Source organism: Mixophyes fleayi, chromosome 9, assembly GCF_038048845.1.
Source record: "Mixophyes fleayi isolate aMixFle1 chromosome 9, aMixFle1.hap1, whole genome shotgun sequence".
Classification (NCBI taxonomy): Eukaryota; Metazoa; Chordata; class Amphibia; order Anura; family Limnodynastidae; genus Mixophyes; species Mixophyes fleayi.
Genome location: NC_134410.1, coordinates 128,120,227 through 128,146,821, shown reverse-complemented (window position 1 = coordinate 128,146,821; position 26,595 = coordinate 128,120,227). Strand labels below are relative to the sequence as shown.

The 26,595-nt window shown below is 42.3% G+C and overlaps 2 protein-coding genes across 6 annotated transcripts in view; one reads left to right on the top strand and one right to left on the bottom strand.

The window, feature by feature from the left end:
* Positions 1–26,595, top strand: part of SLC2A8 (solute carrier family 2 member 8) — a 192,879-nt gene that overhangs the window by 99,850 nt on the left and 66,434 nt on the right. The window lies entirely within an intron of this gene.
* Positions 1–26,595, bottom strand: part of GARNL3 (GTPase activating Rap/RanGAP domain like 3) — a 172,003-nt gene that overhangs the window by 81,676 nt on the left and 63,732 nt on the right. For all 5 annotated transcript variants that reach the window (XM_075185689.1, XM_075185691.1, XM_075185688.1 and 2 more), the window contains one exon: positions 9,714–9,783. In XM_075185689.1, coding sequence (XP_075041790.1) covers positions 9,714–9,783 — 70 coding nt within the window. The remainder of the gene's footprint in view (positions 1–9,713; positions 9,784–26,595) is intronic.

Below are 26,595 nucleotides of genomic sequence, written 5' to 3'. Positions count from 1 at the left end.
GGTCCGGTGAGTGACACCAGTGCTAATCAAGATTAGTATCGAATCCAGCCAATCCGTTACACCCTCACAGTTTGTGAGAGTTACCCTAATCAGGTGGTCACCCGGGAGCTACTAACGAGACCGCTGGGGAGATTCGTTAAGTGAGGGCGATACGAGAGGCAGATTACAATTTACTGGAGCTGGGGACGCTCCATCTCCTTCCATAACATACATGTGCCAGTTAAACCATTTTATTATTAGGCATGAGGGGGCAGTGGCTTTTTGGTCACTACTTTTTGTATCGGGGGTGGCTGTGGCGACTTCCAACACCGCTCTTGCGGCAATCAAAACAGGACCAAACACATATTTAGCATGTAGTGGAAAGTGAGGGGGGTCTTGATGCAATAACACAACCTCTGGGGTACCAGAGAGATTCTGTGCAGTCACCTTATTGGTTAGCCTGAAGACTTGCTCCCAAAACAACTGTATAAGGGGGCAATTCCAGAATACATGTATCAGGTCACCCGATATATTACATAGCCGCCAGCAAAGTTTCACCTGGCTGGGCCACATTTTATGAAGTCTAGTTGAAGTGAGATACAATTTGTTGATTCATTTTATCATCATTTCTGTATGGTTTAATACATTTTTAGTGAAAATGGTTTCCCATTCCTCACTACCCAACTCGAGGGGAAGGTCAGATTCCCATTGCAGTTGTATTTTAGTATTATTTCTGATGTGGAGGGAAGGGAATAGCGATACCAGAAGGTAATGCTGGCTTTATTACGGTGGCGCCGTAATGGGTAGACCTATTCTGGGAAGGAAGTTAAACCAGCGTCTAAGCTGCAGGTATTTATAAAATTCCTGGGAGGGAAGGTGAAATCTTAATTTTATTTGCGTAAAAAAGAGAGCAAGCTCTGTCGTCTAGTAAATGAGTGAATGAGGTTATATCATTTGATGACCATAGACTAAAGTTTAAATCTGGGATTAATTTAGCCACTGCAGCTAGGGAGATATTTTTTGTTGGGACCATAGTCGTAGGATTGGCCTCCAGAACTTTGTCCCACACCGTCAGGGAGTCCCTGGTTGTCTTTGATAACTGGGCATTTTCAGCACACCGAGCTTTGGGAACCCAGATCAAATCAGCCAATGGGAAATGTGGATTAAGTGCTTTCTCCCGATCTACCCATGGTTTTTGGTACATCGGAAGGAACCAATCTCGAAGTTGAGAAAGTAAACAAGCCTCTTGATATCTAACCAAGTCTGGTAAAGCCAAACACATCCGAGGACTAGCTATTCGCAGAGGTTTGTGCTTCCAAACATATGTAATCATAACCGAATGTAATTTATCCAACAAAGGTTTAGGGACAGGTACAGTACGGAATATGTACATAATTTTTGGAAGCAGCATCATCTTGAATGCCGCGATCCTTCCCAACCAGGGTAACTCGCAGCAGACCCAGGATTTACTGAAAGTGGCATGTTGAAGGATTAAAGTTTAAAAGTTAAGGTTAATCATATCTTCTAATGACGGGGTGACGTGGATACCCAGATATTGCAATGCCGATGTCTTCCATGAATAGCGAAGATTCGGTTTGAGAAATTGCACCTGCCCTGGGGAAATATGTATCGGAAGTGCTTCTGATTTAGAAGAGTTTAGCTTGTAATATGAGATTTAATCCAATTCTCTGTGAAACTCTGTAGCAAGCCTTGCGCAATTTACCCTTGTGCTTATTTCTGGGTACTACGGTACCTGGAATATTGACGATTTTTTCACGCACTTCAATGTGGCGCGAGGAAAAATAGGCGAAGATACTCCGCCACGGAGTGTCTTCATAGACCGTGCCAGAGGGACACTGCGGCACATTCTGGGGACCTGAAATCCATGTTATTAGTGAGGTTAGGTTCCCGTTATAATTCATTTATCTGCAACTGATGCTTTACAGTAAGGCTAGGGGGCTCCCGAATTATCCCTAGGTTCTACCACAGCTTACCCAAGGGCCAGGTCATCATCCACACTCTCTGCAAAGAGGGAACTTCCCAAATAACCAATAGGAAACCAGTTAACCAATAGGCCACACCCCTTTCCAGAAACATGGATAGAGGGAGCGACAGAGGCTCCGCCTTCTGCTCCAGTGAAAATGAAATAAAAAAAAAATGCTGCACCGAGAAACAAGCGACAAAAAGGGAAAATGTAATCAATAAATTAATAATACTAAATAATAGTAATAAATAAGATACTATAACATTCCACACAGATTACGTCAGGTACTGGGGTAACACGTTGAGAGAAAACATTTAAGGTCTTAGCCTTTGAATAAAATGAAGAATTGTTTTTTTACACAGTCAGTAGCATAGCAGCAAAGTCCTCCCATGGGGGAGACCGCACACGAGAAAGGAAATCATTAATGTAATTTCTGTACATCTGGCAGGAAATATTTACAATATAAATGTGAACGTCGGGCTGTAATTAGGAAGCAACCAAGCAAGGTGCGCTCACCTGCTCCTCCCACGTACAGAACTGAGCGACATTACATGTGACTTGGGTGCCACACAATTTTATTGGGGTACAGGGTGTAAGTGCCGACATGTATGACACGGGGTCTCTGCGCTCCACGGGCGGACAGAATATCCTTTCTGATCCCCAAGACAGGTTCTTTATGGGTTTGTTGTGCCCAAGACCAGTGATTAATCCACAGGAGCCACGTAATCCACAGGGAACGGGGTATAAATGTCCCATAGACTCCCTGTACCTGATGACATCCACTACTCTCCTTGTGCCCCCCGTCATCCCACCCTACGGCTGCAACGGGGACAGTGATACCTCCTATGGCTTCCCTAGAAAATAGTATTATCACTGAGGCACGAGGTGGCGTGTGCCTCCTGCTTTAGCCATGTCATTAATTCCTAGTGAATTGATAGGGGCAACGTAGGGTCAGCCTATAAAAATGTCCGCCTCCACTTTGTGTATTCGACAGGTAGACGTTATAATGAACAACAGCTTAACACAGAGAAATACAAATTAATTTTCTTAAATGCCTTATTGTAATAGATAATGTTCCACATTAAGACTGAATATCAGTGAGGAAGAGGAGTTATAAATGTGGCAGGTGAGAACGACTTCACAACAACAAAGGGAGAATTGCAGCGTGGACAATTCCTCCGTTAGAAGCCAAGGGAGCGTAAAGACAACCTGGGTGGGGTAATTACATTACAGAAACCTCCACGGCCTGTAGATGCCGGTAGACTGCGGTAAAAATGAAATGTTCCCCTGTGGGCGAGCGAAAATAAAACCAGCAACAAACGTCGGGATTGTTGTTCCGGCTGAGCGGGCATAAGATATGGGGCTGTGCTTTCTGCTGCCAGGTTATCAGAGAGTGAGAAAACTCTCCCTTCACCGTGAGAAAAACTAACCACATATCTGTCATTTTCCACATTTCCCACAATATCTGTTCTTTCACAGCCAACGAACGGCACCAATATATCACCTAGTGTTAGGCCTCACATTAGCCTTAATGCAAAGAGTAATAGCTAATAAGAAAACAGATGCAAAACATTTTTCCTCTATACCTAATTAGCTTGCCAAAATTGACGTAAATCAGAAAGATAACACATTTTCTGTGAGTAGTATATTAAAACAACAATCCCACAGAGATTTGTTTTATTTAGTTAGCAAGATAAGTACTTTTTAAGCATGCATCTGATAGGCATTGTTCTTAGATATCCCCCGATATATCATTATCTCTTTTTCAAAATCTCTATGGTTGGCAAACAAAAACGGCTGCCCGACACAGACTCAGTCAGTCTGCTACACAGACACAGGCTCACAGCTCTCAGCAGGTCATGTGATGGCAGAGGGGGGGATGTCACAGTGCAGGCAGAGCTCAGAGGAGCGTTCCAAAGCCTCTCTGCTCACTACATCATGTGTCATTTGACTGTGGTTGCCACGGTAGTCCAATAATCATAACTCATTAATAGCAGCCTGAAGAAACAAACCAAAGGAAAATAGTAAATACCAACATACTCCTTATATACAGCCTGTCACACCTGGTAAGTGGCAATAAAACATATCTCATTGTTTCATGGGACTGCTGCTTTAAGCTCAATCTATTTCACTGACTCAAAAAACAGTTCTGTTGCCTGAACTCACGCGTTTCATTGTACACTGTTAATATTACAAGTGTTCTGTCAACACAAATACATTTTCTATATCTTGCCATTTATCAACCCACTGACAACTCTCTGCTGCCCCATGGCCATAGAGTCAAGGGCAAATTCTGCATAAAATGTATATATAATATTCCATTGGCTCCTATTAAAGGTGTATATTCGTTATAAAGCCCCCAGTAAGGTGTTATGTAAGGGTGAGCGGCCTGATGGCTCGCTCGATTAGATGCAGGAAAGCTGAATGGTGTTACCACCTATTTCAGAATCGTGGATAACAGCCCCATCCGTGAACCATTCCCCCGGCCAAAAATCCAGCCAATCACGTTGTGAAGAAAAACGCAAAGATCACGTGGAAGTTCTGTCCCGCGCACCTCCCGAGAATCTGTGCGATCATCTGGAAGCGCCACAGATTGAGTTATCGTTCTCTCACTCTAATAAACTGTAATCTCCGAAAAAAAACTTTAACACCAAAAGAAATAAAGTCCACAATAGGCCAATAACCCAAATCGCTCATCACTTTATCACATGTCTACGTCTAAAAGTAGTATACAATATGATCATATACAATCTGCCTGGACCGTTCCCACCCTCCCATCAGGTGACATGTTAGGTCAATAAAAAGGTCATGAAAATGGGCAGCGGAAGGCTAAAATAAATAAAAATCATCTATACATGTAAGTGGCTTTAGATAGCATTTAATATGAACTTAACTTCGCGTTTCAAATAACTACAAAATCTAATTAAATAGTTAATATTCATTTAAGAATCCTTTGCGTGGAGTGTTATTAGCTACACGACATGAAGTCGTCACAACCATTTCTCATTTAGTCTACACATAAAAAAGAAACTTCCAAAACAAAAGTGATTTCCGCCCCGTATACATTTATTTAAAAAAGCGCAATCTTAAAATACAGCCTGTTATCACTGTACATCTTGTAACATTCGAAAACTAGATAGGTAAAGGATTCCAAGCGGTGACATAATTCGAGGGGTTCAGATGTCATAGCCCAGCGCCACCTGCGTCACGGACAGTGAGGAGCAGCAGCTGACAGCGTTTAAGGCGACCCCCGACAATTGGCGCCCTAGGTGAACGCCTAGGCTCATCTAATAGTAGCCGCCATCGCTGGTCCCATCATCTGGACGATTGAGACTTGTTGAAAGCTGAAACTGTTGGTGACGGGTGAGTTTATATTGTCCAGAATAGCCAGTCGGATAATGATTGGCTCTGAGTGTGAAAGGGACGAGTACAGAGGGATTGGCGCTCACTCCTCCCGTCCTTTGCACCCGCTACCTGTTCCCTTTACCCTGTTCGCTGCCACCTCCTCCGCACTCTTTCCTCTGACTCTTGCAGTCTTCTACCCAACTCTTCAAACTTTCCCTCTCTACCGCCATCGTCCCTTCCGCCTTCAAACACACGTTCATCACTCCCATGGGCAAGAAAACATCTCCATATTACTCCCAACAACCGGTCAATTGCCCATTCCTTTCCCCTCTACCTTTGTATCTTAGTCAACATTCACTCTTTCCTTTCCTTGGTAACCACCAAGAGTATCATCCACGCTACTGTCATCTCCCACCATGGTTATTGCAATCTCCTCCTCTCTGGTCTGCCCGCCACACTTCCTTGTGTCTCTCTGCAGAATCCAATATAGAATACTCTTACTAACCTACATCAACAAGGCTGCACCAACATACATCTCCTCTCCTATCTCAAAATATCTCCCAACTCGGCAACTCCGTTCTGCACAAGATCTGCGTCTCTCATCCACCCTCATTACATCCTCCCATTCCCGGTTACAGGACTTTTTTCGGGCTGCACCCACTCTATGGAATTCTCTCCCTCGCACAGTAAGACTCCCCTCTGGTCTACAAACTTTCAGGCGTTCTCTGAAAACCCACCTCTTCAGACAAGCTTATAATATTCCTCAACCACCCTCTTAAACTCACTACATTACCCTATTACCATCCGTTACACAATTTCACACAAGACAATGACCCCCTGACCAACATTGTTGTGCGACGGGATCATTTAGCTTATGAGTCACTTTTACCTTGCAGTCTGGCTGGGCCAAAATGCAAAATGTAGACTTAACCTCATGTATCAAACTCCCATTGTCCCATAGACTGTAAGCTTGTGAGCAGCGGCCTTCTCACCTCTTTGTCTGTTCTACCCAGTTTGTTTATTAGTTTATTATGTTTGTCCCCAAGTATAAAGCGCTACGGAATATGTTGGCGCTATATAAATAAATTATGATGATGATGATGCAAAGCCCTCCATCGGCTCTCCATTCCCTCCAGAATACAATTCAAGTTGCTTAATCTCACCTATACAGCCCTCTTTTAATGCCTCCCTCTCCTACGTCTCCAACATTGTAAACAAATACTCCCGATACTCCTGCTCCCCTATCTCCATCACACACTCCTACCTTCAGGACTTTTGTCTCTCTACCTCCCATCTCCTCGTCCTCTCTGTGATGTTCTCTTTGCTCCAGTTGTGTCTTCTCGTATTGTTACTTTCTCTATTGTCTCTTGTATTGATTTTTACTAATTCCATTGTTTCTCTCGCTCCTTACTTATCTGTATATTGTTCTGTATATATGTTGTTGAGCTTACAAGGCAGCGGATTGTGTGGTGCAACATTAATAAACTACGGAGATCTCTTTCTTCCTCTTAACCTTCCAAGGGGTCTATTTATGACCCTTTCGTTTTTTTCACTTGATACTTTTCAATCCTTATCTCCTTGATAAGGATTGAAAAGTAACGGCTATGTATTAAAAAACTTCTCAGGGACAGCAGTCCAGATAGACTGCTGTCCCTGAGAAGTGACTCACCTGATCATCGCAGTCTTTTCTCAAGTTTAAAGACTGCGATGATCTTCTCTTTTTTCTTCTTTTTTTTTTTCTTTTTAGTTAGTGCGCATGTACCGACTGAAAAGTTGGTGCATGCGCACTAGCATCCTGGCCGGCAAACTGCAGGATGAGTGACAGGGAGGGATCACATGATCCCTCCACACATGCGCTGTCCAGCTCTGCTCTTCAGAGCAGAGCTGGACAGCGCGAAAGTTTTCAGATATGTTAATGTACGCCAGCTTCAGATGGCTCCAGCTTCAGATGGCTCCAGCTTCAGATGGCGCCAGCTTCAGATGGTGTACATAACATGTAGAAAAAGAGAAAATTTTCTCTAGTTAGACTTTAATACATAGCGGTTCTGAGCACTTCCCATACACTGTTATGGGGAGTGCTCAGAAAAACGATAGCAAATGCAAAGCAGCAGATATCTGAGATATCTGCTGCGATGCTTCAATAATACATAGCAATTATTATTATTATTATTATTATTATCATTTATTTGTTAGGCGCCACAAGGTTTCCGCAGCGCCGCACATAGTACAAACAGTAGACTATACAGGGTGAAACAGTACAGAACAATAAACAAAAAGTACCAATACTTCAGAAACTCCAGGCAGGCAGATGCAATAGACACGGAGCAGAAGAACTGGTAAGGAGACAGGAGGGAAGAAGGCCCTGCTCATTCGAGCTTACATCCTAAGGGAGGGTAAACAGACCAGGCACAAGAGGAGCCGGTTGAGGCAATGGGGGAGAGGGGAGAATGAGCGGAGGAGATAAACTGTTGTTTTCGGGTGTTTAACACAGGAAAAATCCTTGATAAATAGACCCCCAAATCTTCCCTTTTAAGTGTAAAATAGGCAAAATACAAACACATTACAACTATCAGGCAGATGGAGAGAGTCACATGAGAGGTACTAGCGTGTTCTCCGAAGATACAGCGCAGACTTCTCCCAGAACTATGAGGTCAGAGACAAGGAAGAGGGATTACAGGACAGTTTAGTGGGCAGATGACTCACTCCGAGATTTAATGATGTTTTAGATGCCTGAAGGAACAAACTGTTCATTTGTAGCATAAATATAACGGTCATCTGGACACTATCAGCGTGCGAGGAGAGAGCGCCAGAGCTCAGCGCTGCGGTATCACTGCAATCAGATTCCTGCTGCGTAGCTGGATCTAAATCATCTGTCAATGTTCTGCGTCTCTAAATGATATCAGTATCCTGGATGCTAAACCAGACTCTCCCCTAACGCATAGAATCTTAAAGAGCGATATTGTTGCGTACGCTACATCTTTTCAGAATGCGACCCGTCCAGTTCTCTGCCAAAAAAAACCAAAACGTCAACTGTACTTGCATCTCTATGGGGCATCGCAGAAGGATGCGCAACAGACTTACGGTCTCATAGGTAACACATGCCCTGTGCCGTTCTTTGGGTTAAAGCAGAAGCCTGAAAGATGGATGTTTGCTCACAGTTTAATATAGGTAATTGGGATTGTTACCACGCCATGCCCGCGTACACGGGGCGTGTTTTGAAAACAAACAAAGCTTGCAGGAAATTTAATCTGCATTCAACAGTAAATCTCGTGGATTAGTTTCAGAGAACTGGTAATCCCACCTGAACAGACCAATGATCGATACATATAAGACCACCGCAAAACAGAATCTCCCCCAATCTTTTGTCTCAAGATATCAGGTCCCCATCGCATTCCATTGGTTAGATCAGCGCAGATTTGCTGTCGTCACATTCACCTGTTTTTAATATAGTAATACCAACTAAACTGACCCTATCGTTATAATGAGGACAAGGTTTGAATCTCAGTGACTGGTTCCTTTCCGCATATACAAATTCATCATTACTCATGAAAAAGTCATTGGCTTCCGTGATTCTATGAGTTTTAACATTTAAAGCATCTACTGAATCAATAATCTAATCAGTAAAACCAATCTCTGTCTATATTAATATTTACAAATTTACATATTTTCTTTTTTACCATTTCATTAAAGCTATGCAACAAAATACCTGTGAAAGACAAAAGATTAAATGTATCTTGTGTCTGACAGTTCTGACACCATTAATGTCTGTGTTCTATGAAATATCACAAGAGAACAAGTAAAATTTAAATAATGATTAGTATTACCCCAAAGTCTTAATGTCTGTACCCCTCATCTTGACACAAGTAAGAACATAATCAGACAATGCAGGACAACATATATATATATATATATATATATATATATATATATATATATATATATATATATTGACTCTACTTCTTTATACAAATCACTGTAGGCATGCAACCATATTATCGTCATAGATCAACACGATATTACTGCTTTTTATTCCACATTTAATCTACATACTGTACATCTATGCCTATACTTACTGTACATTAGTATACAATGACTGTATGTGTGTTGTACATTAATGCATCGAGCCTGTTTAGCAGATGATACACAGAATACAATGTACCAGATAAACAATCATCAAAAGTTTGCAGAGAGTGCTGGCAACTGTCCACCAACATAAATACATAAAACTTTAATATCACAAAGACGACTCTACAGACGGCAGATTGTGAGAGCTTCAGTCAATGTGTGCAGCCGTCTTTGATGTGTATTAATGTGGCTTTGGTTAATGGTGGTCCCTGAAGGCAGCCTATTGCTGCTTAAATGTAAATCAATATTGCAGGACTGGAAGGCAGAAGATGTAACTCACCAGCTCCACGGATCCGTAGTGTTTCCTGCTGAATTCTCCCCGTCTGCAGCCCAGGTCTTCCGAGACGGAGCTGGAACAGAAACGCTTCATCAGTACATAGCTAGCATCAGAGTACAGGCAGTATACATAGCTATCATCTATAGAGTACAGGCAGTATACATAGCTAGCATCAGAGTACAGGCAGTATACATAGCTATCATCTATAGAGTACAGGCAGTATACATAGCTAGCATCAGAGTACAGGCAGTATACATAGCTATCATCTATAGAGTACAGGCAGTATACATAGCTAGCATCAGAGTACAGGCAGTATACATAGCTATCATCTATAGAGTACAGGCAGTATACATAGCTAGCATCAGAGTACAGGCAGTATACATAGCTATCATCTATAGAGTACAGGCATGGTCAGTGCAGGGCGACGGCTGGGGATGTGCAGGATTCCCGCAGCCATTGCAGAGTGTCTAGGAGGGGGTCTGCTAATGAGGAGCAGAGTCCTGGCTGGAAGATGCTTCTACCCGCCCACGGGAAGCTTCTAAATTCAATATTTGCTCATTGGGGGGTTAATCAGGAGTTACAGAGTTTCTGGTGGTTCGCAATGACCATTTATTCCGCAGTAACATAAACGTAATCACAGTATACAGCGGACCGGGGGGGCCGTCAGCACCTACTCTAACTACGTTTTGGTTGTGGTGTTGTCAGTTTTAACAAATTAATATGTTTAATTATAATTTAACTGAGTACCACATGATGTTATTTCAATGGAGCATAATTATCCGCTATTCAGAAATCTAAGATACGTATAATCTATACAACCTTCACTTCCCACCAAGTGTCTACTGATACCAATATATATATATATATATATATATATATATATATATATATATATGTATATATATATATATATATATATATATATATGTATACAAGTTAACCCGTGCATGATACTCATGCATTCTAGTCAAATCAAGCTACTTAAGGTGTTAAAAATGTTCTTGTCATGCATTTGGGCCTAGCCCAGGCCTCCTCAGGGGAAGAGCGTTACTTCCCGATGCAAGCGACCTTTTTTAGCGTGGTTTTGTCCACATGTCACCACCTCATCATTTTTCTCCATCACCTCATCCTTCATCTTCATCGCCACATCCTTCATCAAGATACTTAAGGTATTAAAAACTCCCCACTGTCACCCCCGGCAACCACCAGCCACTCCCAACTGTCACTTCTCCTTCAAGAAATATATAGGTCAGTGTATAACTCTGCCCAGCAGGTGGCGCTGCAGCTTGGTTTTTTTTTCACACACTCCACTAGGCATTTATATAGTAGATATAGATATATATATATATATATATATATATATATATATATATATATACTATGCATATATCACATATCCCAGTATTCAGAACAGGAGAAGTGGTACTATGCATATATCACATATCTCAGTATACAGACAGGAGAAGTGGTACTATGCAGTTATCACATATCTCAGTATACAGAACAGGAGAAGTGGTACTATGTAGTTATCACATATCCTAGCATACAGAACAGGAGAAGTTGTACTATGCAGTTATCACATATCTCAGTATACAGAACAGGAGAAGTGGTACTATGTAGTTATCACATATCCCAGCATACAGAACAGGAGAAGTTGTAATATGCAGTTATCACATATCTCAGTATACAGAACAGAAGAAGTGGTACTATGTAGTTATCACATATCCCAGCATACAGAACAGGAGAAGTGGTACTATGTAGTTATCACATGTCCCAGTATACAGAACAGAAGTGCTACTATGTAGTTATCACATGTCCCAGTATACAGAACAGAAGTGGTACTATGCAGTTGTCACATATCTCAGCATAAAGAACATAAGTGGTACTATGCAGTTATCACATATCCCAGTATACAGAACAGGAGAAGTGGTACTATGTAGTTATCACATATCCCAGCATACAGAACAGGAGAAGTTGTACTATGCAGTTATCACATATCTCAGTATACAGAACAGGAGAAGTGGTACTATGTAGTTATCACATATCCCAGCATACAGAACAGGAGAAGTGGTACTATGCAGTTATCACATATCCCAGTATACAGAACAGGAGAAGTGGTACTATGCAGTTATCACATATCCCAGTATACAGAAAAGGAGAACTGGTACTATGCAGTTATCACATATCCCAGCATACAGAACAGAAGTGGTACTATGTAGTTATCACATATCCCAGCATACAGAACAGGAGAACTGGTACTATGCAGTTATCACATATCCCAGCATACAGAACAGAAGTGGTACTATGCAGTTATCACATATCCCAGCATACAGAACAGAAGTGGTACTATGTAGTTATCACATATCTTAGTGTACAGAACAGAAGTGGTACTATGTAGTTATCACATATTCCAGCATACAGAACAGAAGTGGTACTATGCAGTTATCACATATCCCAGTATACAGAACAGAAGTGGTACTATGTAGTTATCACATATCCCAGCATACAGAACAGGAGAAGTGGTACTATGCAGTTATCACATATCCCAGCATACAGAACAGAAGTGGTACTATGTAGTTATCACATATCCCAGCATACAGAACAGAAGTGGTACTATGCAGTTATCACATATCCCAGCATACAGAACAGAAGTGGTACTATGTAGTTATCACATATCCCAGCATACAGAACAGAAGTGGTACTATGTAGTTATCACATATCCCAGCATACAGAACAGAAGTGGTACTATGCAGTTATCACATATCCCAGCATACAGAACAGAAGTGGTACTATGTAGTTATCACATATCCCAGCATACAGAACAGAAGTGGTACTATGCAGTTATCACATATCCCAGCATACAGAACAGAAGTGGTACTATGCAGTTATCACATATCCCAGTATACAGAACAGAAGTGGTACTATGCAGTTATCACATATCTTAGTGTACAGAACATGACATGTTCAGTTTATGGTGCAATTTATCTACCAGCTTTTAATAATTAATTTAAGTGACTAGAATAGAGGTCTTCCTAACTCCTTATAGTGTCATTGTGACAATCATTCAGGGAAATTCAAACTATAATACCAATGATTCTCAGCTATCCTGTCTTGCAAGTTACATTTATAGAGATTTTTACTAGTACTGGTAAACCAAATGAAGTATGTACATGAAAAGAAAAATATACCTACTCAACCGTGTTTATTATAACTTTATTTTACATAAACATATTTACATATATTCAGTAAAAACTGATATAAGCTCATTTGCACAAAGATTGCCATTTAAAGCTACACTGAGATCATATAAAAGATCAGCCATAGACACCAATAGAACAGCTCCCCTACTGGCCAGACATGGAACATACGAGAACTCTATACTTTGTTGCATTGACTATACTAAGAAATAAAATCTCTGTGTTTACTAAGAAGAGATCAATACAATGTGTATTGTTTGACAATAATTCATGTACAAGTATAACGTCCTTCTACTTAGGCTCAGTGACTACTAAAGAGATTTTAAAGCAATAAATCTTCCGCTCATCCAAACAGAAGAAGCTGGAACGGTCGTACGGATTCCTGGCAGATCAGATAAAATATGTCTGACAGATGCTGCCGTTATAAAGTTTGGTTTATTTTCACTCTATAAATATTATTATTATTGATGAAAAATAAAGGAACAGAATCTACATAGCCCACGACTCTCCATATATTGCCAAGTCCCGATAGAGGTGGGAGATGCCGTGTAGGCTGTTTAGTCTAGTGAAAGGGAAACATTAAGGTTTAATACTCCAGAGTCGTTCTCAGATTTAGGAGGTTCCCCAATTAGGGAGGTTTCTCCATCTCAGGAGATAATCATTCCTGGTACATATACACACATGCACATACGTATATATACACGCACACACCAACCACATGCAGAGGAAATTGTGGGCTGATTATTAACTGATACAGGACTTGTAGGCATCACAGTGGCTTAGTGGTTAGCACTTCTGCCTCACAGCGCTGGGGTCATGAGTTCAGTTTTCGACCATGGCCTTATCTGTGTGGAGTTTGTATGTTCTTCCTGTGTTTTTGTGGGTTTCCTCTGGGTGCTCCAGTTTCCTCCTACACTCCAAAAACATACTAGTAGGCTAATTGGCTGCTATCAACCTTGACCCTAGTCTGTGTGTGTGTTAGGGAATTTAGACTGTAAGCTCCAATGGGGCAGGGACAGATGTGAGTGAGTTCTCTGTACAGAGCTGCGGGATTAGTGGCTCTATATAAATAAATATATTATGATGATGATGAAGGTACCTCATCTGTGAGTTGCTGGATAAATGTTCTGTGCCAGGCTGTCCGATCAGGGTCTGATTAAGGGTTCAGGCTGCCCTAGGATAAAATGCTCGTAGTGTCCCTTCACCTTCCAAGCCGGATTAATACATTCTAGGTAAAAATGAACTTATCCTTAATTTAAAATCTTTCTTTAAATCAACTCCTCTCCCACCAAGTTTTATGACATCTTCGAGGGGGGAGGGGGCTGTCACACCTGTTGCCATCCTTGTATCCATTACTCGCTTATCCTCAAGCGCCTGCCCGTTGTCTTCAGCCTTTTCCACGTCAAGATTTAAACCTTACTACATTTTTCTTTCATCTTTTCTTTTTACTTGGGAGAGCAACTATTATCTCTCGCAGTTTCGCACCTCTACCCTCAAAAGCTTCGCACCCTAGGCTGTAGCCTAGTCAGCCTACTGGAGAGTCAGGCCCTGTGATTGATGAAAGTGAGCATGGTTTGTAATTTTTCAGGATGTTAGAAAACCATTACCCCACTTTTAAAATGAATGGTAGAAAGATCCCCTCACTGAGAAAACACAAAACACATAAGATAACCAGGATGAATCGATTTACGTTTTACAAGCCCGAATACGACAAGCCACGGACAATGTCATAGTCAGCAATGGAGACAGAACACAGCCGTATCGTCTCCTATACACTCACTGGTGGTAAATAATAGATGTAATAAACTGAGAGAAGTACAGGATTCTTCTGACAGAGGAAGGTGACCCTCCAGAATCATCACACAGATAACGTCAGGGGATATCTGGATACAACACTGGGGGACACCGGAGAGATGGACGTCAATCAGCCAATAGGTATATCAATATAGTGTCTATGTATCATAAGGCCTGAAGAAGTGATGGTGCACTCTCCCTTGCGCTCTCCTTACGCTCTCCCTTGCGCTCTCCTTAAGCTCTTCCTTACGCTCTCCCTTACGCTCTCCTTGCGCTCTCCTTACGCTCTCCTTACGCTCTCCTTACGCTCTCCCTTACGCTCTCCCTTACGCTCTCCCTTACGCTCTCCCTTGCGCTCTGACGATTCTCAACTTCTCACCCATATTTCCACGTTCCTGCTCTTTAGGATGTCACAAGAAAACCATGTTCAATCGTATAGATTTTATGAATAAACCTAATTCACTAACTCTCATTAAAAATGAATTGTGCCCAAGTTGTGTTTTATTGTGATTTGTTGGTGTCTGCAGATTGGAAGTGGTGATTATTTTGTAGTTGATTTGTGTTTAGAATTTAGTAGACACCAGACATTACCATGGCTGATAAGCTCCGGTGAGCTGTCCTGACAATACTGCGCTTTACACAGTAACATGCTTATAATAAAACCTGAATGTTAGTAAGCCATCTAACGGTCAATGCCCTGCCGCTTCTCTAGACCCGGTATACCAATCCCCAATTTTAACCCAAAAGACGTGTGTCGAAAAAGAGGTCACAGCTTTATTTAATGAATTTCAGCAACATGGTGGTAAAGAAAGAGAACTGGAAATGCCAACTCCAGCCAATATCGTAACCACTAGGGGGCGGCCAATCGCCCTTGGCGCTTAGACCCTGGAGATGCCACTCACCTTCCTCTGACATTACACAAAGGACCCCTCCTCCCACCAGGGTGGTGTCGGCACTTCAGACGCAACCTGAAGGGGGTGTCGCCAGGAACTTTCCTGGCGCCACTCAAAGGTCGCTGACTTTGATGCTTTCCCACCACCAGTTTCCCTATTGCTGTGACAAACCTGCTAATCCCTTGAATAACTGCTCAACCTGCCCTCCTCTGTTAGGTGCACCCCATTTTTCCTATACAAGTGTTCGTGTTGGAACTGAAATTAAAATTCACATCATAAAATGACCTGGGACAAGCAGATAAACAAGGCGTGGCCTAGTAGGGCACGGAGAACTGTGTAGTTCCAATCTCAGATAATTCTATCCCCTTCTTCCCCATCTGTCTTTTATGTTCCTATACTCCCCTTACCCCTCCCAGGCCCCGCCCTCACACACATGCTTACTGCTACCTTACTGGCTGTACCAACCCCTCCCTCCTTTAACACCTGTAACCATGTGACATTTTGGGGTGCCAGGTGCGGGATGCGGGAGATTTGCCAGCTCTCCCGTGAGACTGACCCGAATTTCGGGAGTCTCCCGGACATTCCGGGAGAGTTGGCAAGTATGTGTAAGACATGACTTCAGTAATGGAGACAGAAATGTAAAAGACACTTCAGTCAGTAGAGATTCATTAGCTGCTTTTCTAGAACGCATAGTTGCCTACTCTCCCGGAATGTCCGGGAGACTCCTGCATTTCTGGGAGACCTCCCGGGCTCCCAGGAGAGCAGGGCAAGCTCCCGATTCTCGCCCCCTCAATAGATAAGTGGTGGGGGGTGGGGTTTTAATGACGCAAATATCGTGTCACCTTAGCTCCGCCCCTGCTGTAATTGGCCAAATTTGTGACAATCGTTTAGGGGACTGGGCCAAAATGATGCGATTTGTCAAGCCCCACCCCCGCACGCCCACCTCCCCCGAGAGCTCCCTGAAGCCAACGAGGAAAAGTTGGCAAGTATGCGTTTACTACACCTCGGCCCTATTCTGCACTCTGTCTTCCCTGTCCACATTGTGGCCCTGCCTCTCTACAGGGGTGAACGCAGGATTTTTAAGGGGGGGGTTTCCCCCCTTCAAAAAAAAAAAATAGAGAGAGAGCTGCTGCGCATGTGCAGCAGCTGCATTTTGGCGATTCTGAATCGTACTGCAGCCGCGGCGCTGTCAAAGAAGCGTCCACGGCAGTGCCATGGACGCTTCTTTGACAGCACCGCGGCTGCTGTACAGTACCGTTCGTTTGCGGAGGGGAGGGGTTTCTGGAGATCCAGAAACCCCCCCTGCATGTGTCCCTGCTCTACCTAATCTGATTAATTTGTACCTGGAACGTGTAATATGCCAATCAAATTTTTAAAAAACGACGCCATCCATATGATTTAAAGGTCGCACAGTGTACACTATACTTTCATCATTAAACAAAGATGAATTCTGTTGCATCTGGTGTATAGAGTGCAGGAAAATAAACATTATGCATTAATGATATCTTTGTAAAACCAGGACACACAGGACCACATGCATTGCGCAGATTACTGTAACTACAAGGGGTTAGAGGGGCTCTTTTTCTGTTCACCTCAGGCAGCAATAGGGGTAACATCGCCCCCTGACTCCATATAAGTTAAGATGGACTGAGGGTGGTCATCGGAAGCTTGAATGAAACAAGAAATTATGAATATGACATTTTCAGTCTTTTGACGGCCTGCGGTTTTTAATCACATTTTCCTTTACTTTCTGGAGGTCATTAGAGGTCACCTAGACGCCCCCTGTGTTTTTAATGGAGGTTATACGCCAGCGAATGGAGCAGGGAGCGTGTGGACAAACACAAATGCTGCGGCAGCACTCACAGCATTGATCCCAAGGGGTATGAAGACTTATGAACAGAACATATCTACCAGACGCCGTACAGTGAGTCAGTGGCAGCCATTTACATACCGAGGGTCTCTGCGTATCTGTGTAGCCGTATCAGTGTGCATTAATGTATCAGCGTGGGATGATTCATCCAGGACCGCTAAACAAATGTAATGTGCGGTTTTTTGTTTTTTTAAAAAAAATAATATATATATATATATCCCTTATACGCACGTCCGTATTCAACAAGAAGCGGATATGAAGATACGTCTGGTGATGAATACGGGTCTAGGTCCGCTCTGCTCTAACAGACACTGCAGGATCCGTCCAATACATATGTGGAATATAAAGCCACAAAAGAACACACAGAAAAAAAAACTATTCACTTAATGTCACCTGTTAATAATATACTGTAGTCATTATTGACAAAAAAAATAAACAATAAACAAGTGGTGTTTTTCACCCCCCATAAAATACATTTATTAGAATGTTAATAATGTGTACTGTACATAAAATACATTTTTACAGTTGCTCCTGATACAAACACATGTTCTAGCTGTATACACAGCCGTCATCACTACTAATCAGCACCTACACCTGACCTGTAGCTGCTGCAGGTGATACGACTGAGAGATGACCAGAACTTGAATCTGACGCTGCTGCATGCGCTCCAGCTTAGCACGCCCTTACTGTACACTGACTACGGGCATACGCCCAGTCCCCTCACTAATCCACCCCTGAAATCATAGGCTGTAGTAAGTGTCCTTTGTGTTTAAAGATGTACTGGACGTTGCTTTGTTCTCTGGCGTATAGTCCGGTTCTGAGCAAGCGCAGAGCGATTGTACGCAAAATACTGAACGTATCAGCATTTACGTTCCTTAATGAATCAGGCCCTGTGTGTCTATAAAACAGTGTATCGCTTCTTAGTGACACAGTTCAGTATAACTGGAGATGGAGGGAAATATAAACGTTATTTATCCACCAGGGTGAAGTGAGAGCCGGGCTCTTTATTAGCGGTGTAAACTATGCGCAATGCTGGGTGACGGGCGGTCAGATCCCTCCTGTTAGAGGAGATACCAGGATTCCTCCGCATCGCTGTCACAGGTTGCCCGGCAACCTCAATGTTAATGAGAGGCGTCCATCAAAGACTTTATCAAAAACTGATCTTCATTAATATTACTGTAATGAAACAATCAAACGTTTCGCCTTCCCCTCCCGTTCCTCTGCTCCAGATTTCTGGAGAATTTAATATATATGGTAATTAGCAGTGCAGTATGTACATTGTGTGCAGGCTCCGTCTTTACATAAAACAAGATAATCCCGTTTTATCAATATAGAGCGGAGAGGGTCCTGAGCCGTATGCAGTAACTGCGGCAGAATAGAGACCACCGAGGTCAGGGGTCACGGGGAACAACACTGACACAGCTATGAAGAATTCTTATTAATATTTATCCTAATACTGCCGCCCTTTCTTCTGTATGCTGGATGCTGTGTGCGGATCAGGGCCTAGAAGATAATAATAAACTATAATAAATGTATAGTTGGATCTTGTTCATTTCACGAGGGGAAAAATATTGTACATTGCTCACATGCAACACGTAACAGAATTACGCATACCCCAATACTGTACATTGCTCACATACAACACGTAACAGAAGTACGCATACCCCAATACTGTACATTGCTCACATACAACACGTAACAGAATTACGCATACCCCAATACTGTAAATATGCACTCCCCATAATGTAAAACATACATCCCCCATACTGTAAAATATCTGCACCCCCATACTGTAAAACATACATCCCCTACTGTATAATATAATCTTGGGAATATTCTTAAACTCTGATTGGCTACTGGTTGCTTTAGTCCTGGGAAGATTCTTAAGCTCTGATTGGCTACTGGTTGCTTTAGTTCTGGGAATATTGTAAGGCTCTGATTGGCTACAGGTTACTTTAGAGTGAAAATATCCTAATGTTCTGATTGGCTAAAGGTTGCTTCTGTCCTGGGAATATTCTAACGCTTTGATTGGCTACAGGTTTAGTCCTGTGAAATAGTAGTAGATTATGCCATGAAAAGATCACAATTAAACTAAAGGAACATCACAAATTCATATATATATATATATATACACACACACACACACATACACACACACACACACACAGATATACGGTACACACACACATATACAAACTCATTTCTCATAGAGGTTAATTTGCAACTACTCAGAACTGTTTTAGATCACTGTATTTGTCATTTATCTGTCTATTCTGTCACTAATTGTGCTCCGGCCTTGTTCACCTATAGGACAATATATTGTGCTCTGTGCAAATGACGGGACTTTGGTAAACAAATGCATCTGGTGATTTGCATGAAGCTGCAATGTCAGAGCGCTCACATCACACGTATGTAAAGCAGCCGTTACAGGGAAGGTCAGGGGCTGGGAGAGAAGACTTTGGTCCTTGTGGACACGTCAGGTTCTGCGTGTGGTTCACCGATCAGAGTGAGGTATGCAGGGGATAAAACACACATGACACATGGATACAACATGTCAGGTGCGCAGTGGAGACATATTCATCATCATCAACATTTATTTATATAACGCCAGCAAATTCCGTAGCGCTTTACAATTGGGAATTGGGAGATTATAACCCTGAATAAACACTTAAATGCCACAGACTCCAACGTATCTTAATATAATACTTATCAATAGTTTCCCAATTGCCCGGATAAAGACAATATTTTATTTCCGATTTAAAACCCCCAATCTGTGCACTATATAAGCTGTATAACCTGCGTTCACTACTGATGTGAATGATTATATATTCCCTGTACAGCGCTGCGTAATACGATTGGTGCTACATAAATAAAAACTAATAATAATTGTCTAAAAGGAAAATTCCCCCCCACCCTCACCCAGTAGGGTGTCATACAGTGCCATGAATCAGATGACATCACAGACCAGTATAATAGTGTGTGTAGCAGCGATATCACACTCTAAACGTACTGTTCCTCTGTATGCTAGTCTGTGATGCCATATACTGTCTGGTTTCACAGGGCATTTTCTATCAATAGAGAAGTACATATAGGCACCTTACAAGACAAAAGACCACTGGTATCACGTACAGGTATTCAGAGGAACAGAGCTTATAGTATCACAGAGTAGTATATAGAAGCACAGGACAGGAGAGCATATGGCATCACAGAGAAGAATAGAGAGCCACAGAACAACACGTGAGAGCTTATGGTATCACAGAGAAGAATAGAGAGCCACAGAACAACACGTGAGAGCTTATGGTATCACAGAGAAGAATAGAGTCACAGAACAAGACAGGAGAGCTTATGGTATCTCAGAGTAGTATATAGAAGCACAGGACAGGACAGGAGAGCTTATGGTATCTGAGAGAAGAATAGAGTCACAGAACAAGATAGGAGAGTTTATGGTATCACAGAGAAGAATAGAGTCACAGAACAAGATAGGAGCGCTTATGGTATCACAGAGAAGAATAGAGTCACAGAACAAGAAAGGAGAGCTTATGGTATATAAGATTGTAAGCTTTCGAGCAGGGTTCTCTTACCTCTGTGTCTGTATGTATTACCCAGTATTGTATTATTAATGTTTGTTCCCAATTGTAAAGCGCTATGGAATTTGCTGGCGCTATATAAATAAATGTTGATGATGATGATATCACAGAGAAGAATAGAGAGTCACAGAACAAGACGTGAGAGCATACGGTATCACAGAGAAGAATAGAGAGTCACAGAACAAGACGTGAGAGCATACAGTGTACAATGGCAGCTAGATGATTTAGGAAATGAGAAAGACTCCAACAGTCTGATATAATCTATTACAAATATATATAGTAAATGATTCAGTACAATGTGTGTGATGTATTTGTCACCCATTGTAGTTATCAACATATATTGATCTACACAGAGGTGGAGGGGTGAAGAGTCTAGAATCCCCCATAGTACACCCCTATCCCCAAGTCCCCAAGTGACAACCTCATAGCTGCTGTGGTTACTGCTGGACAGCAGGTGGCGCTTCAGAGCCAGTCCAGTGTCTGTCCTCCATGTGTGCAGATGAAATCGGGGCAGGACATGTGTGTGTATGCATAATATATATATACATACATACATACATATACTTACATATATACATACATACATATACTTACATATATACACACATACATACATACATACATACATACATACATACATATATACATACTTACATATACACATACATATATATATATACATACATACATATACTTACATATATACATACATATATATACATACATATACTTACATATATACATACATATATATATATATATATATATATACACATACATATAAACATACATATATCAAAATACATATACATATATATATATATATATATACATACACACAATGATCAGCCACGACATTAGAACCACCTGCCTACTAATATTGTCTAGGTCCCCGCTCCTGTCGCCAAAACAGCTCTCACCCATTGAGGCATGGACTCCACAAGACCTCTGAGGTGTCCTGTGGTATCTGGCACCAAGACATTAGCAGCAGATCCTTTAAGTCCTGTAAGTTGGAGGTGAGGCCTCCATGGATCGGACTGGTTTTCCAGCACGTCCCTCAGATGCTCGGATCGAATTGAGATCTGGGGAATTTGGAAGCCAAGTCAACACCTTGATCTCTTTGTCATGTTCCTCAAACCGTTCCTGAACAATTCTTGCAGTATGTCAGGGTGCATCATCCTGCTGAAAGAGACCATCAGGGAATACCGCTGCCATGAAGGGTGTACTTGGTCTGCAGTAATGTTTAGGTAGGTGGAACGTGTCAAAGTAACATTCACATGAATGCCAGGACCCAGGGTTTCCCAGCAGAACATTGTCCAGATCATCACACTGCCTCCACCGGCTGCCTTCTTCCCATAGTGCATCCTGGTGCCATCTCTTCCCAGGTAAATGACGCACACGCACCCGGCCGCCCACATGATGTAAAACAAAACGTGATTCATTAGAGCAGGCCACCTTCTGCCATTGCTCCATGGTCCAGTTCTGGTTGACGTCTACATTGTAGGCACTTTCAGCGGTGGACAGGGGTCAGCATAGGCTGTCCGACGGTCTGCGGCTACGCAGTCCCCTATGCAGCAAGCTGCGATGCTCTGTGTGTTCTGGCACCTCTCTGTCATAACCAGCATTAGCTTCTTCATCAATTTGTGCTACAGTAGCTCTTCTGTGAGATTGGACCAGATGTGCTAGCCTGCGCTGCCCACGAGAATCAATGAGCCTGCGGCCCATCACCCTGTCGCCGGTTCACCGGTTGTCCAACTTTGGTAGGTACTAACCACTGCATACCATGCCATTGTAATGAGATAATCAGTGTTAGTCACTTCACTTGTCAGTGGTTTTAATGTGGCTGATCGGTGTATAATATATATATATATACACACACACATCTATCTATATATATGTAGATATATATATCTCACACACACATATATAAATACACACACACACATCTATCTATATATATATGTATATATATATCTCACACACACATATATAAATACACACACACACATCTATCTATATATATATAATATATATATCACACACACACATATACATAAATATACACACAGGGTTAGAGCACACAGCTGTATGACGCAGGCAATGCTCCCTGACACGTTTATCTGCAGGCTGTACCCTTCTACAATGTCCCCAATTGCCCCCTCCTCGCCCCGTGTCCAGCACTCCCACACACTTGCTCTGGATTATTTGCACAGTAGTTTCACTTTGGCAGGGACCTGGCGGAAGCGATATTTGGCTCCTGCGCTACCTCCTGAAATATAAAACGGCTTCTTGGAAAGGTGCAGAAAGCAGCTGAGCAGAAGCTCCAGGACAGGGGGCAGATGGCAGCTACACACTGAATACTTTGGCCAAAAAAGGTCATTCTCTCTCGTTCCCTGCTGGGTCTGCCAGGGGAGCAAGTACCGGCTGCACTAAAACCTCTTTATTTTACAGTAACACAGATGAGAATGTGACAGAGGATTCCACACAGAAATACTGTGATAACATTCACCAGTGTATATCTGGGTGTCTGAGGAACTGACCACAACTGAAGATATTTAAGATAAACTGTGTCCTGGTGGGCAAATCATTTGGCATGGACAAGTGGAGATGTTGCCTATAGTAACCAATCAAATTATAGTTATCATTTATCTAGTGCATTCTAAAAAATGATAGCTAAAATCTGATTGGTTGCTAGGGGCAACATCTCCATGTACATATGTGTGTAATATACATACAGAGGGTGATTCCTTTATGTTCACGGCTTTAAATTGGCTGAAAGACGGGGGCGTAAGAGAGAGGAGCAATTGGAATGGCCCTGTGGGGGTGAGGTTCAGCGAATCGGGTCACTTTGGCCCCGCCCCCGTGACGTAATGACGCAAACACGTCATTTTATCAGGGGGGGGGGGGGGTCAAGATGATGCAATTCCTGGAGAATCACATCATGGAGGTTTAGAATCTGCCCACTTCACTAGGAAGTGGGCAGATGTGGGAGAATTGCCAGCTCTCCGGGAATCCGGGAGACCTACCTAGAATTCGGGAGTCTCCCGGGCATTCTGGGAGAGTTGGCAATAGCATACCACCTAACATTTAAAATCCCGAAAGCGGGACAAAATAAGTCTGTGCCATCCAAGCAAATGTGTGGATTTGTGTAAAACCCACTTTCCTGTTACTTTCCTTTTTGCGGTCCACAAATCGGGAAGTCCCTCCAAAATCGGGACCATTGGGAGGTTTGTAATAGTGCACTTATGATATCTATGTATCTATTATTCTTATATTAATGCAGAGAAATGAGAACAGAAATATGGGGTTTTGTCACAAGTGGGGCCCTGGTACAGCAACTTTTTGGGTCCCTCCCCCTTCAAAGATGAGAAGGTAAAAGGGCTGTTTGATGCCACTGCGTGGTGGCGCAAAACGGGGGGGTGACCAGTTTTGGGGGAGTGGTCAACATGGGGCGTGGCTGCGCCGCTTTAAACATGACATATTATGTATTAAAACATTGACAACTTTTACAACCTGGTAATGGATTCTTGTCTGGGTCCTGGAATGTTGGGACCTGTTTCGAAAATGTATAAGTGCATGAAATATTGAAACCCCAGCAATAAGTGGACACAACATAGATCACGTATTATATAATACCACCCCCCTCAGACACATCTTAACCCCCCAACGTAAGCTGATGTGCGTATGCACACACGCTTCACCCGATGGCGGGGGGAGGGGGAAATATAAAAGAAATGGATAAAAAATAATTAAATGACTTGGCTGCTTCAGGTGGAGGCCCGGACTGGTAGTCTGTACCCCCCCCCCCCCCCCCCCACACCTCTTGGGCATACTTGCCAACTCTGCCGGAATGTCCGGGAGACTTCCGCATTTTGCGAGAGTCTCACGGACTCCCGAGAGAGTGTGGCAATCTCCCGGATCTGCCCACTTCACTAAGAAGTGCCCACTTCCTAGTGAAGTGGGCAGAATTAGTTTCCAAACGCCGCGATTCCCGGTGACGCGCATTTTGGAGGCCTGCCCCCCCCTTCACGACCACCTCCCCCGCAGGCTCCCGGATACCAACATTTCAAAGTTGGTAAGTATGCTCTTGGGGCCCCTGTCACAAAAAATTGTTCCCTCTCTTGCCTGCATTGTCCAGCTATACCAGCACTATATACAGTAATTGTGCTGTTCAGTGCCTGTTACACCAATATATCAGGGGGGGGTTTCCAGATACCCCTCTGTCTCTAATCATGGAACCTCCCAGTTAGTAGGTATATTAAATGTATTATAAACATTGTCTGCAGCCTAGGACACATTTCCATGGTCATCTCCATAGGTTTTCATGAACACTGACCTCTACAAAATGGCCGCCGTCACTTTTCTCTCTAGTGTATTATTTATACAGTTGTGTCTCTAGTGCTCAGTGTTTGTCTGACAGAAAATACAGCCAGTAACTGTGGTGTTATCACTGCAGCCTGATGCCAGCGCTGGGTGAGTCCCTGTAACACTGAGTATAATGGTTTTTATTTTTATTGAGTGTGAGAGGAGATTTATATTAGTTCTGTAGATAGTAATAGTAATCTGGTTAGATGGTCAGATGTATGTAAAGCAGTGATCACATTAATGTGCAGCTTACTTTATGCCTCATTCTTATTTATGTAACATTTTATTATATTTATGTATATTTTACTGTTCTAATTCTAGTTTTCATATCTGACTACAGCGCTGCGGCCTAATTTCTGTTTTGTATGCAATTCTGAATTGTTTTGCTATGCTGGATGTATGGGCACTGCACAGTACCACTTCTCTATGTCATGTTCATGTTATACATATATACACTGCACAGTACCACTTCTCTATGTCATGTTCATGTTATACATATATATACTGCACAGTACCACTTGTCCTTTCTATGCTATACATATATACAGTACACAGTACCACTTCTCTGTCATTTGTATGGTATACATATATACACAGCATAGTACTACTTCTATTTATGTCCTTTCTATGCTATACATATATACATTGCACAGTACCACTTCTCTGTGTCATTTCTATGGTATACATATATACACTGCACAGTACCACTTCTATTTATGCAATTTTATGTTTCATACGGACACTGCACAGTACCACTTCACTTCATGCAATTCTTCTGCTTTACATATAGAAACTGCACAGTACCACTTCTCTATGTCATATACACTGCACAGTACCATTTAAATGTATGTCCTTTCTATGCTATACATATATATTCTGCACAGTACCACTTCTATTTATGTGATGTTCATGGTGTACATATGGATAATACACAGTACCACTTCTATTTCTGCAATTTTATGCTGCATACGGACACTGCACAGTACCACTTCACTTTATGCAATTCTTCTGCTTTACATATAGAAACTGCACAGCACCACTTCTCTTTATGTCAGTCACATGCTGTACATTTGGACACTGCACAGTACCACTTCTCTTTATGTCAGTCACATGCTGTACATTTGGACACTGCACAGTACCACTTCTCTTTATGTCATTCTCATGCTATACCTATATACA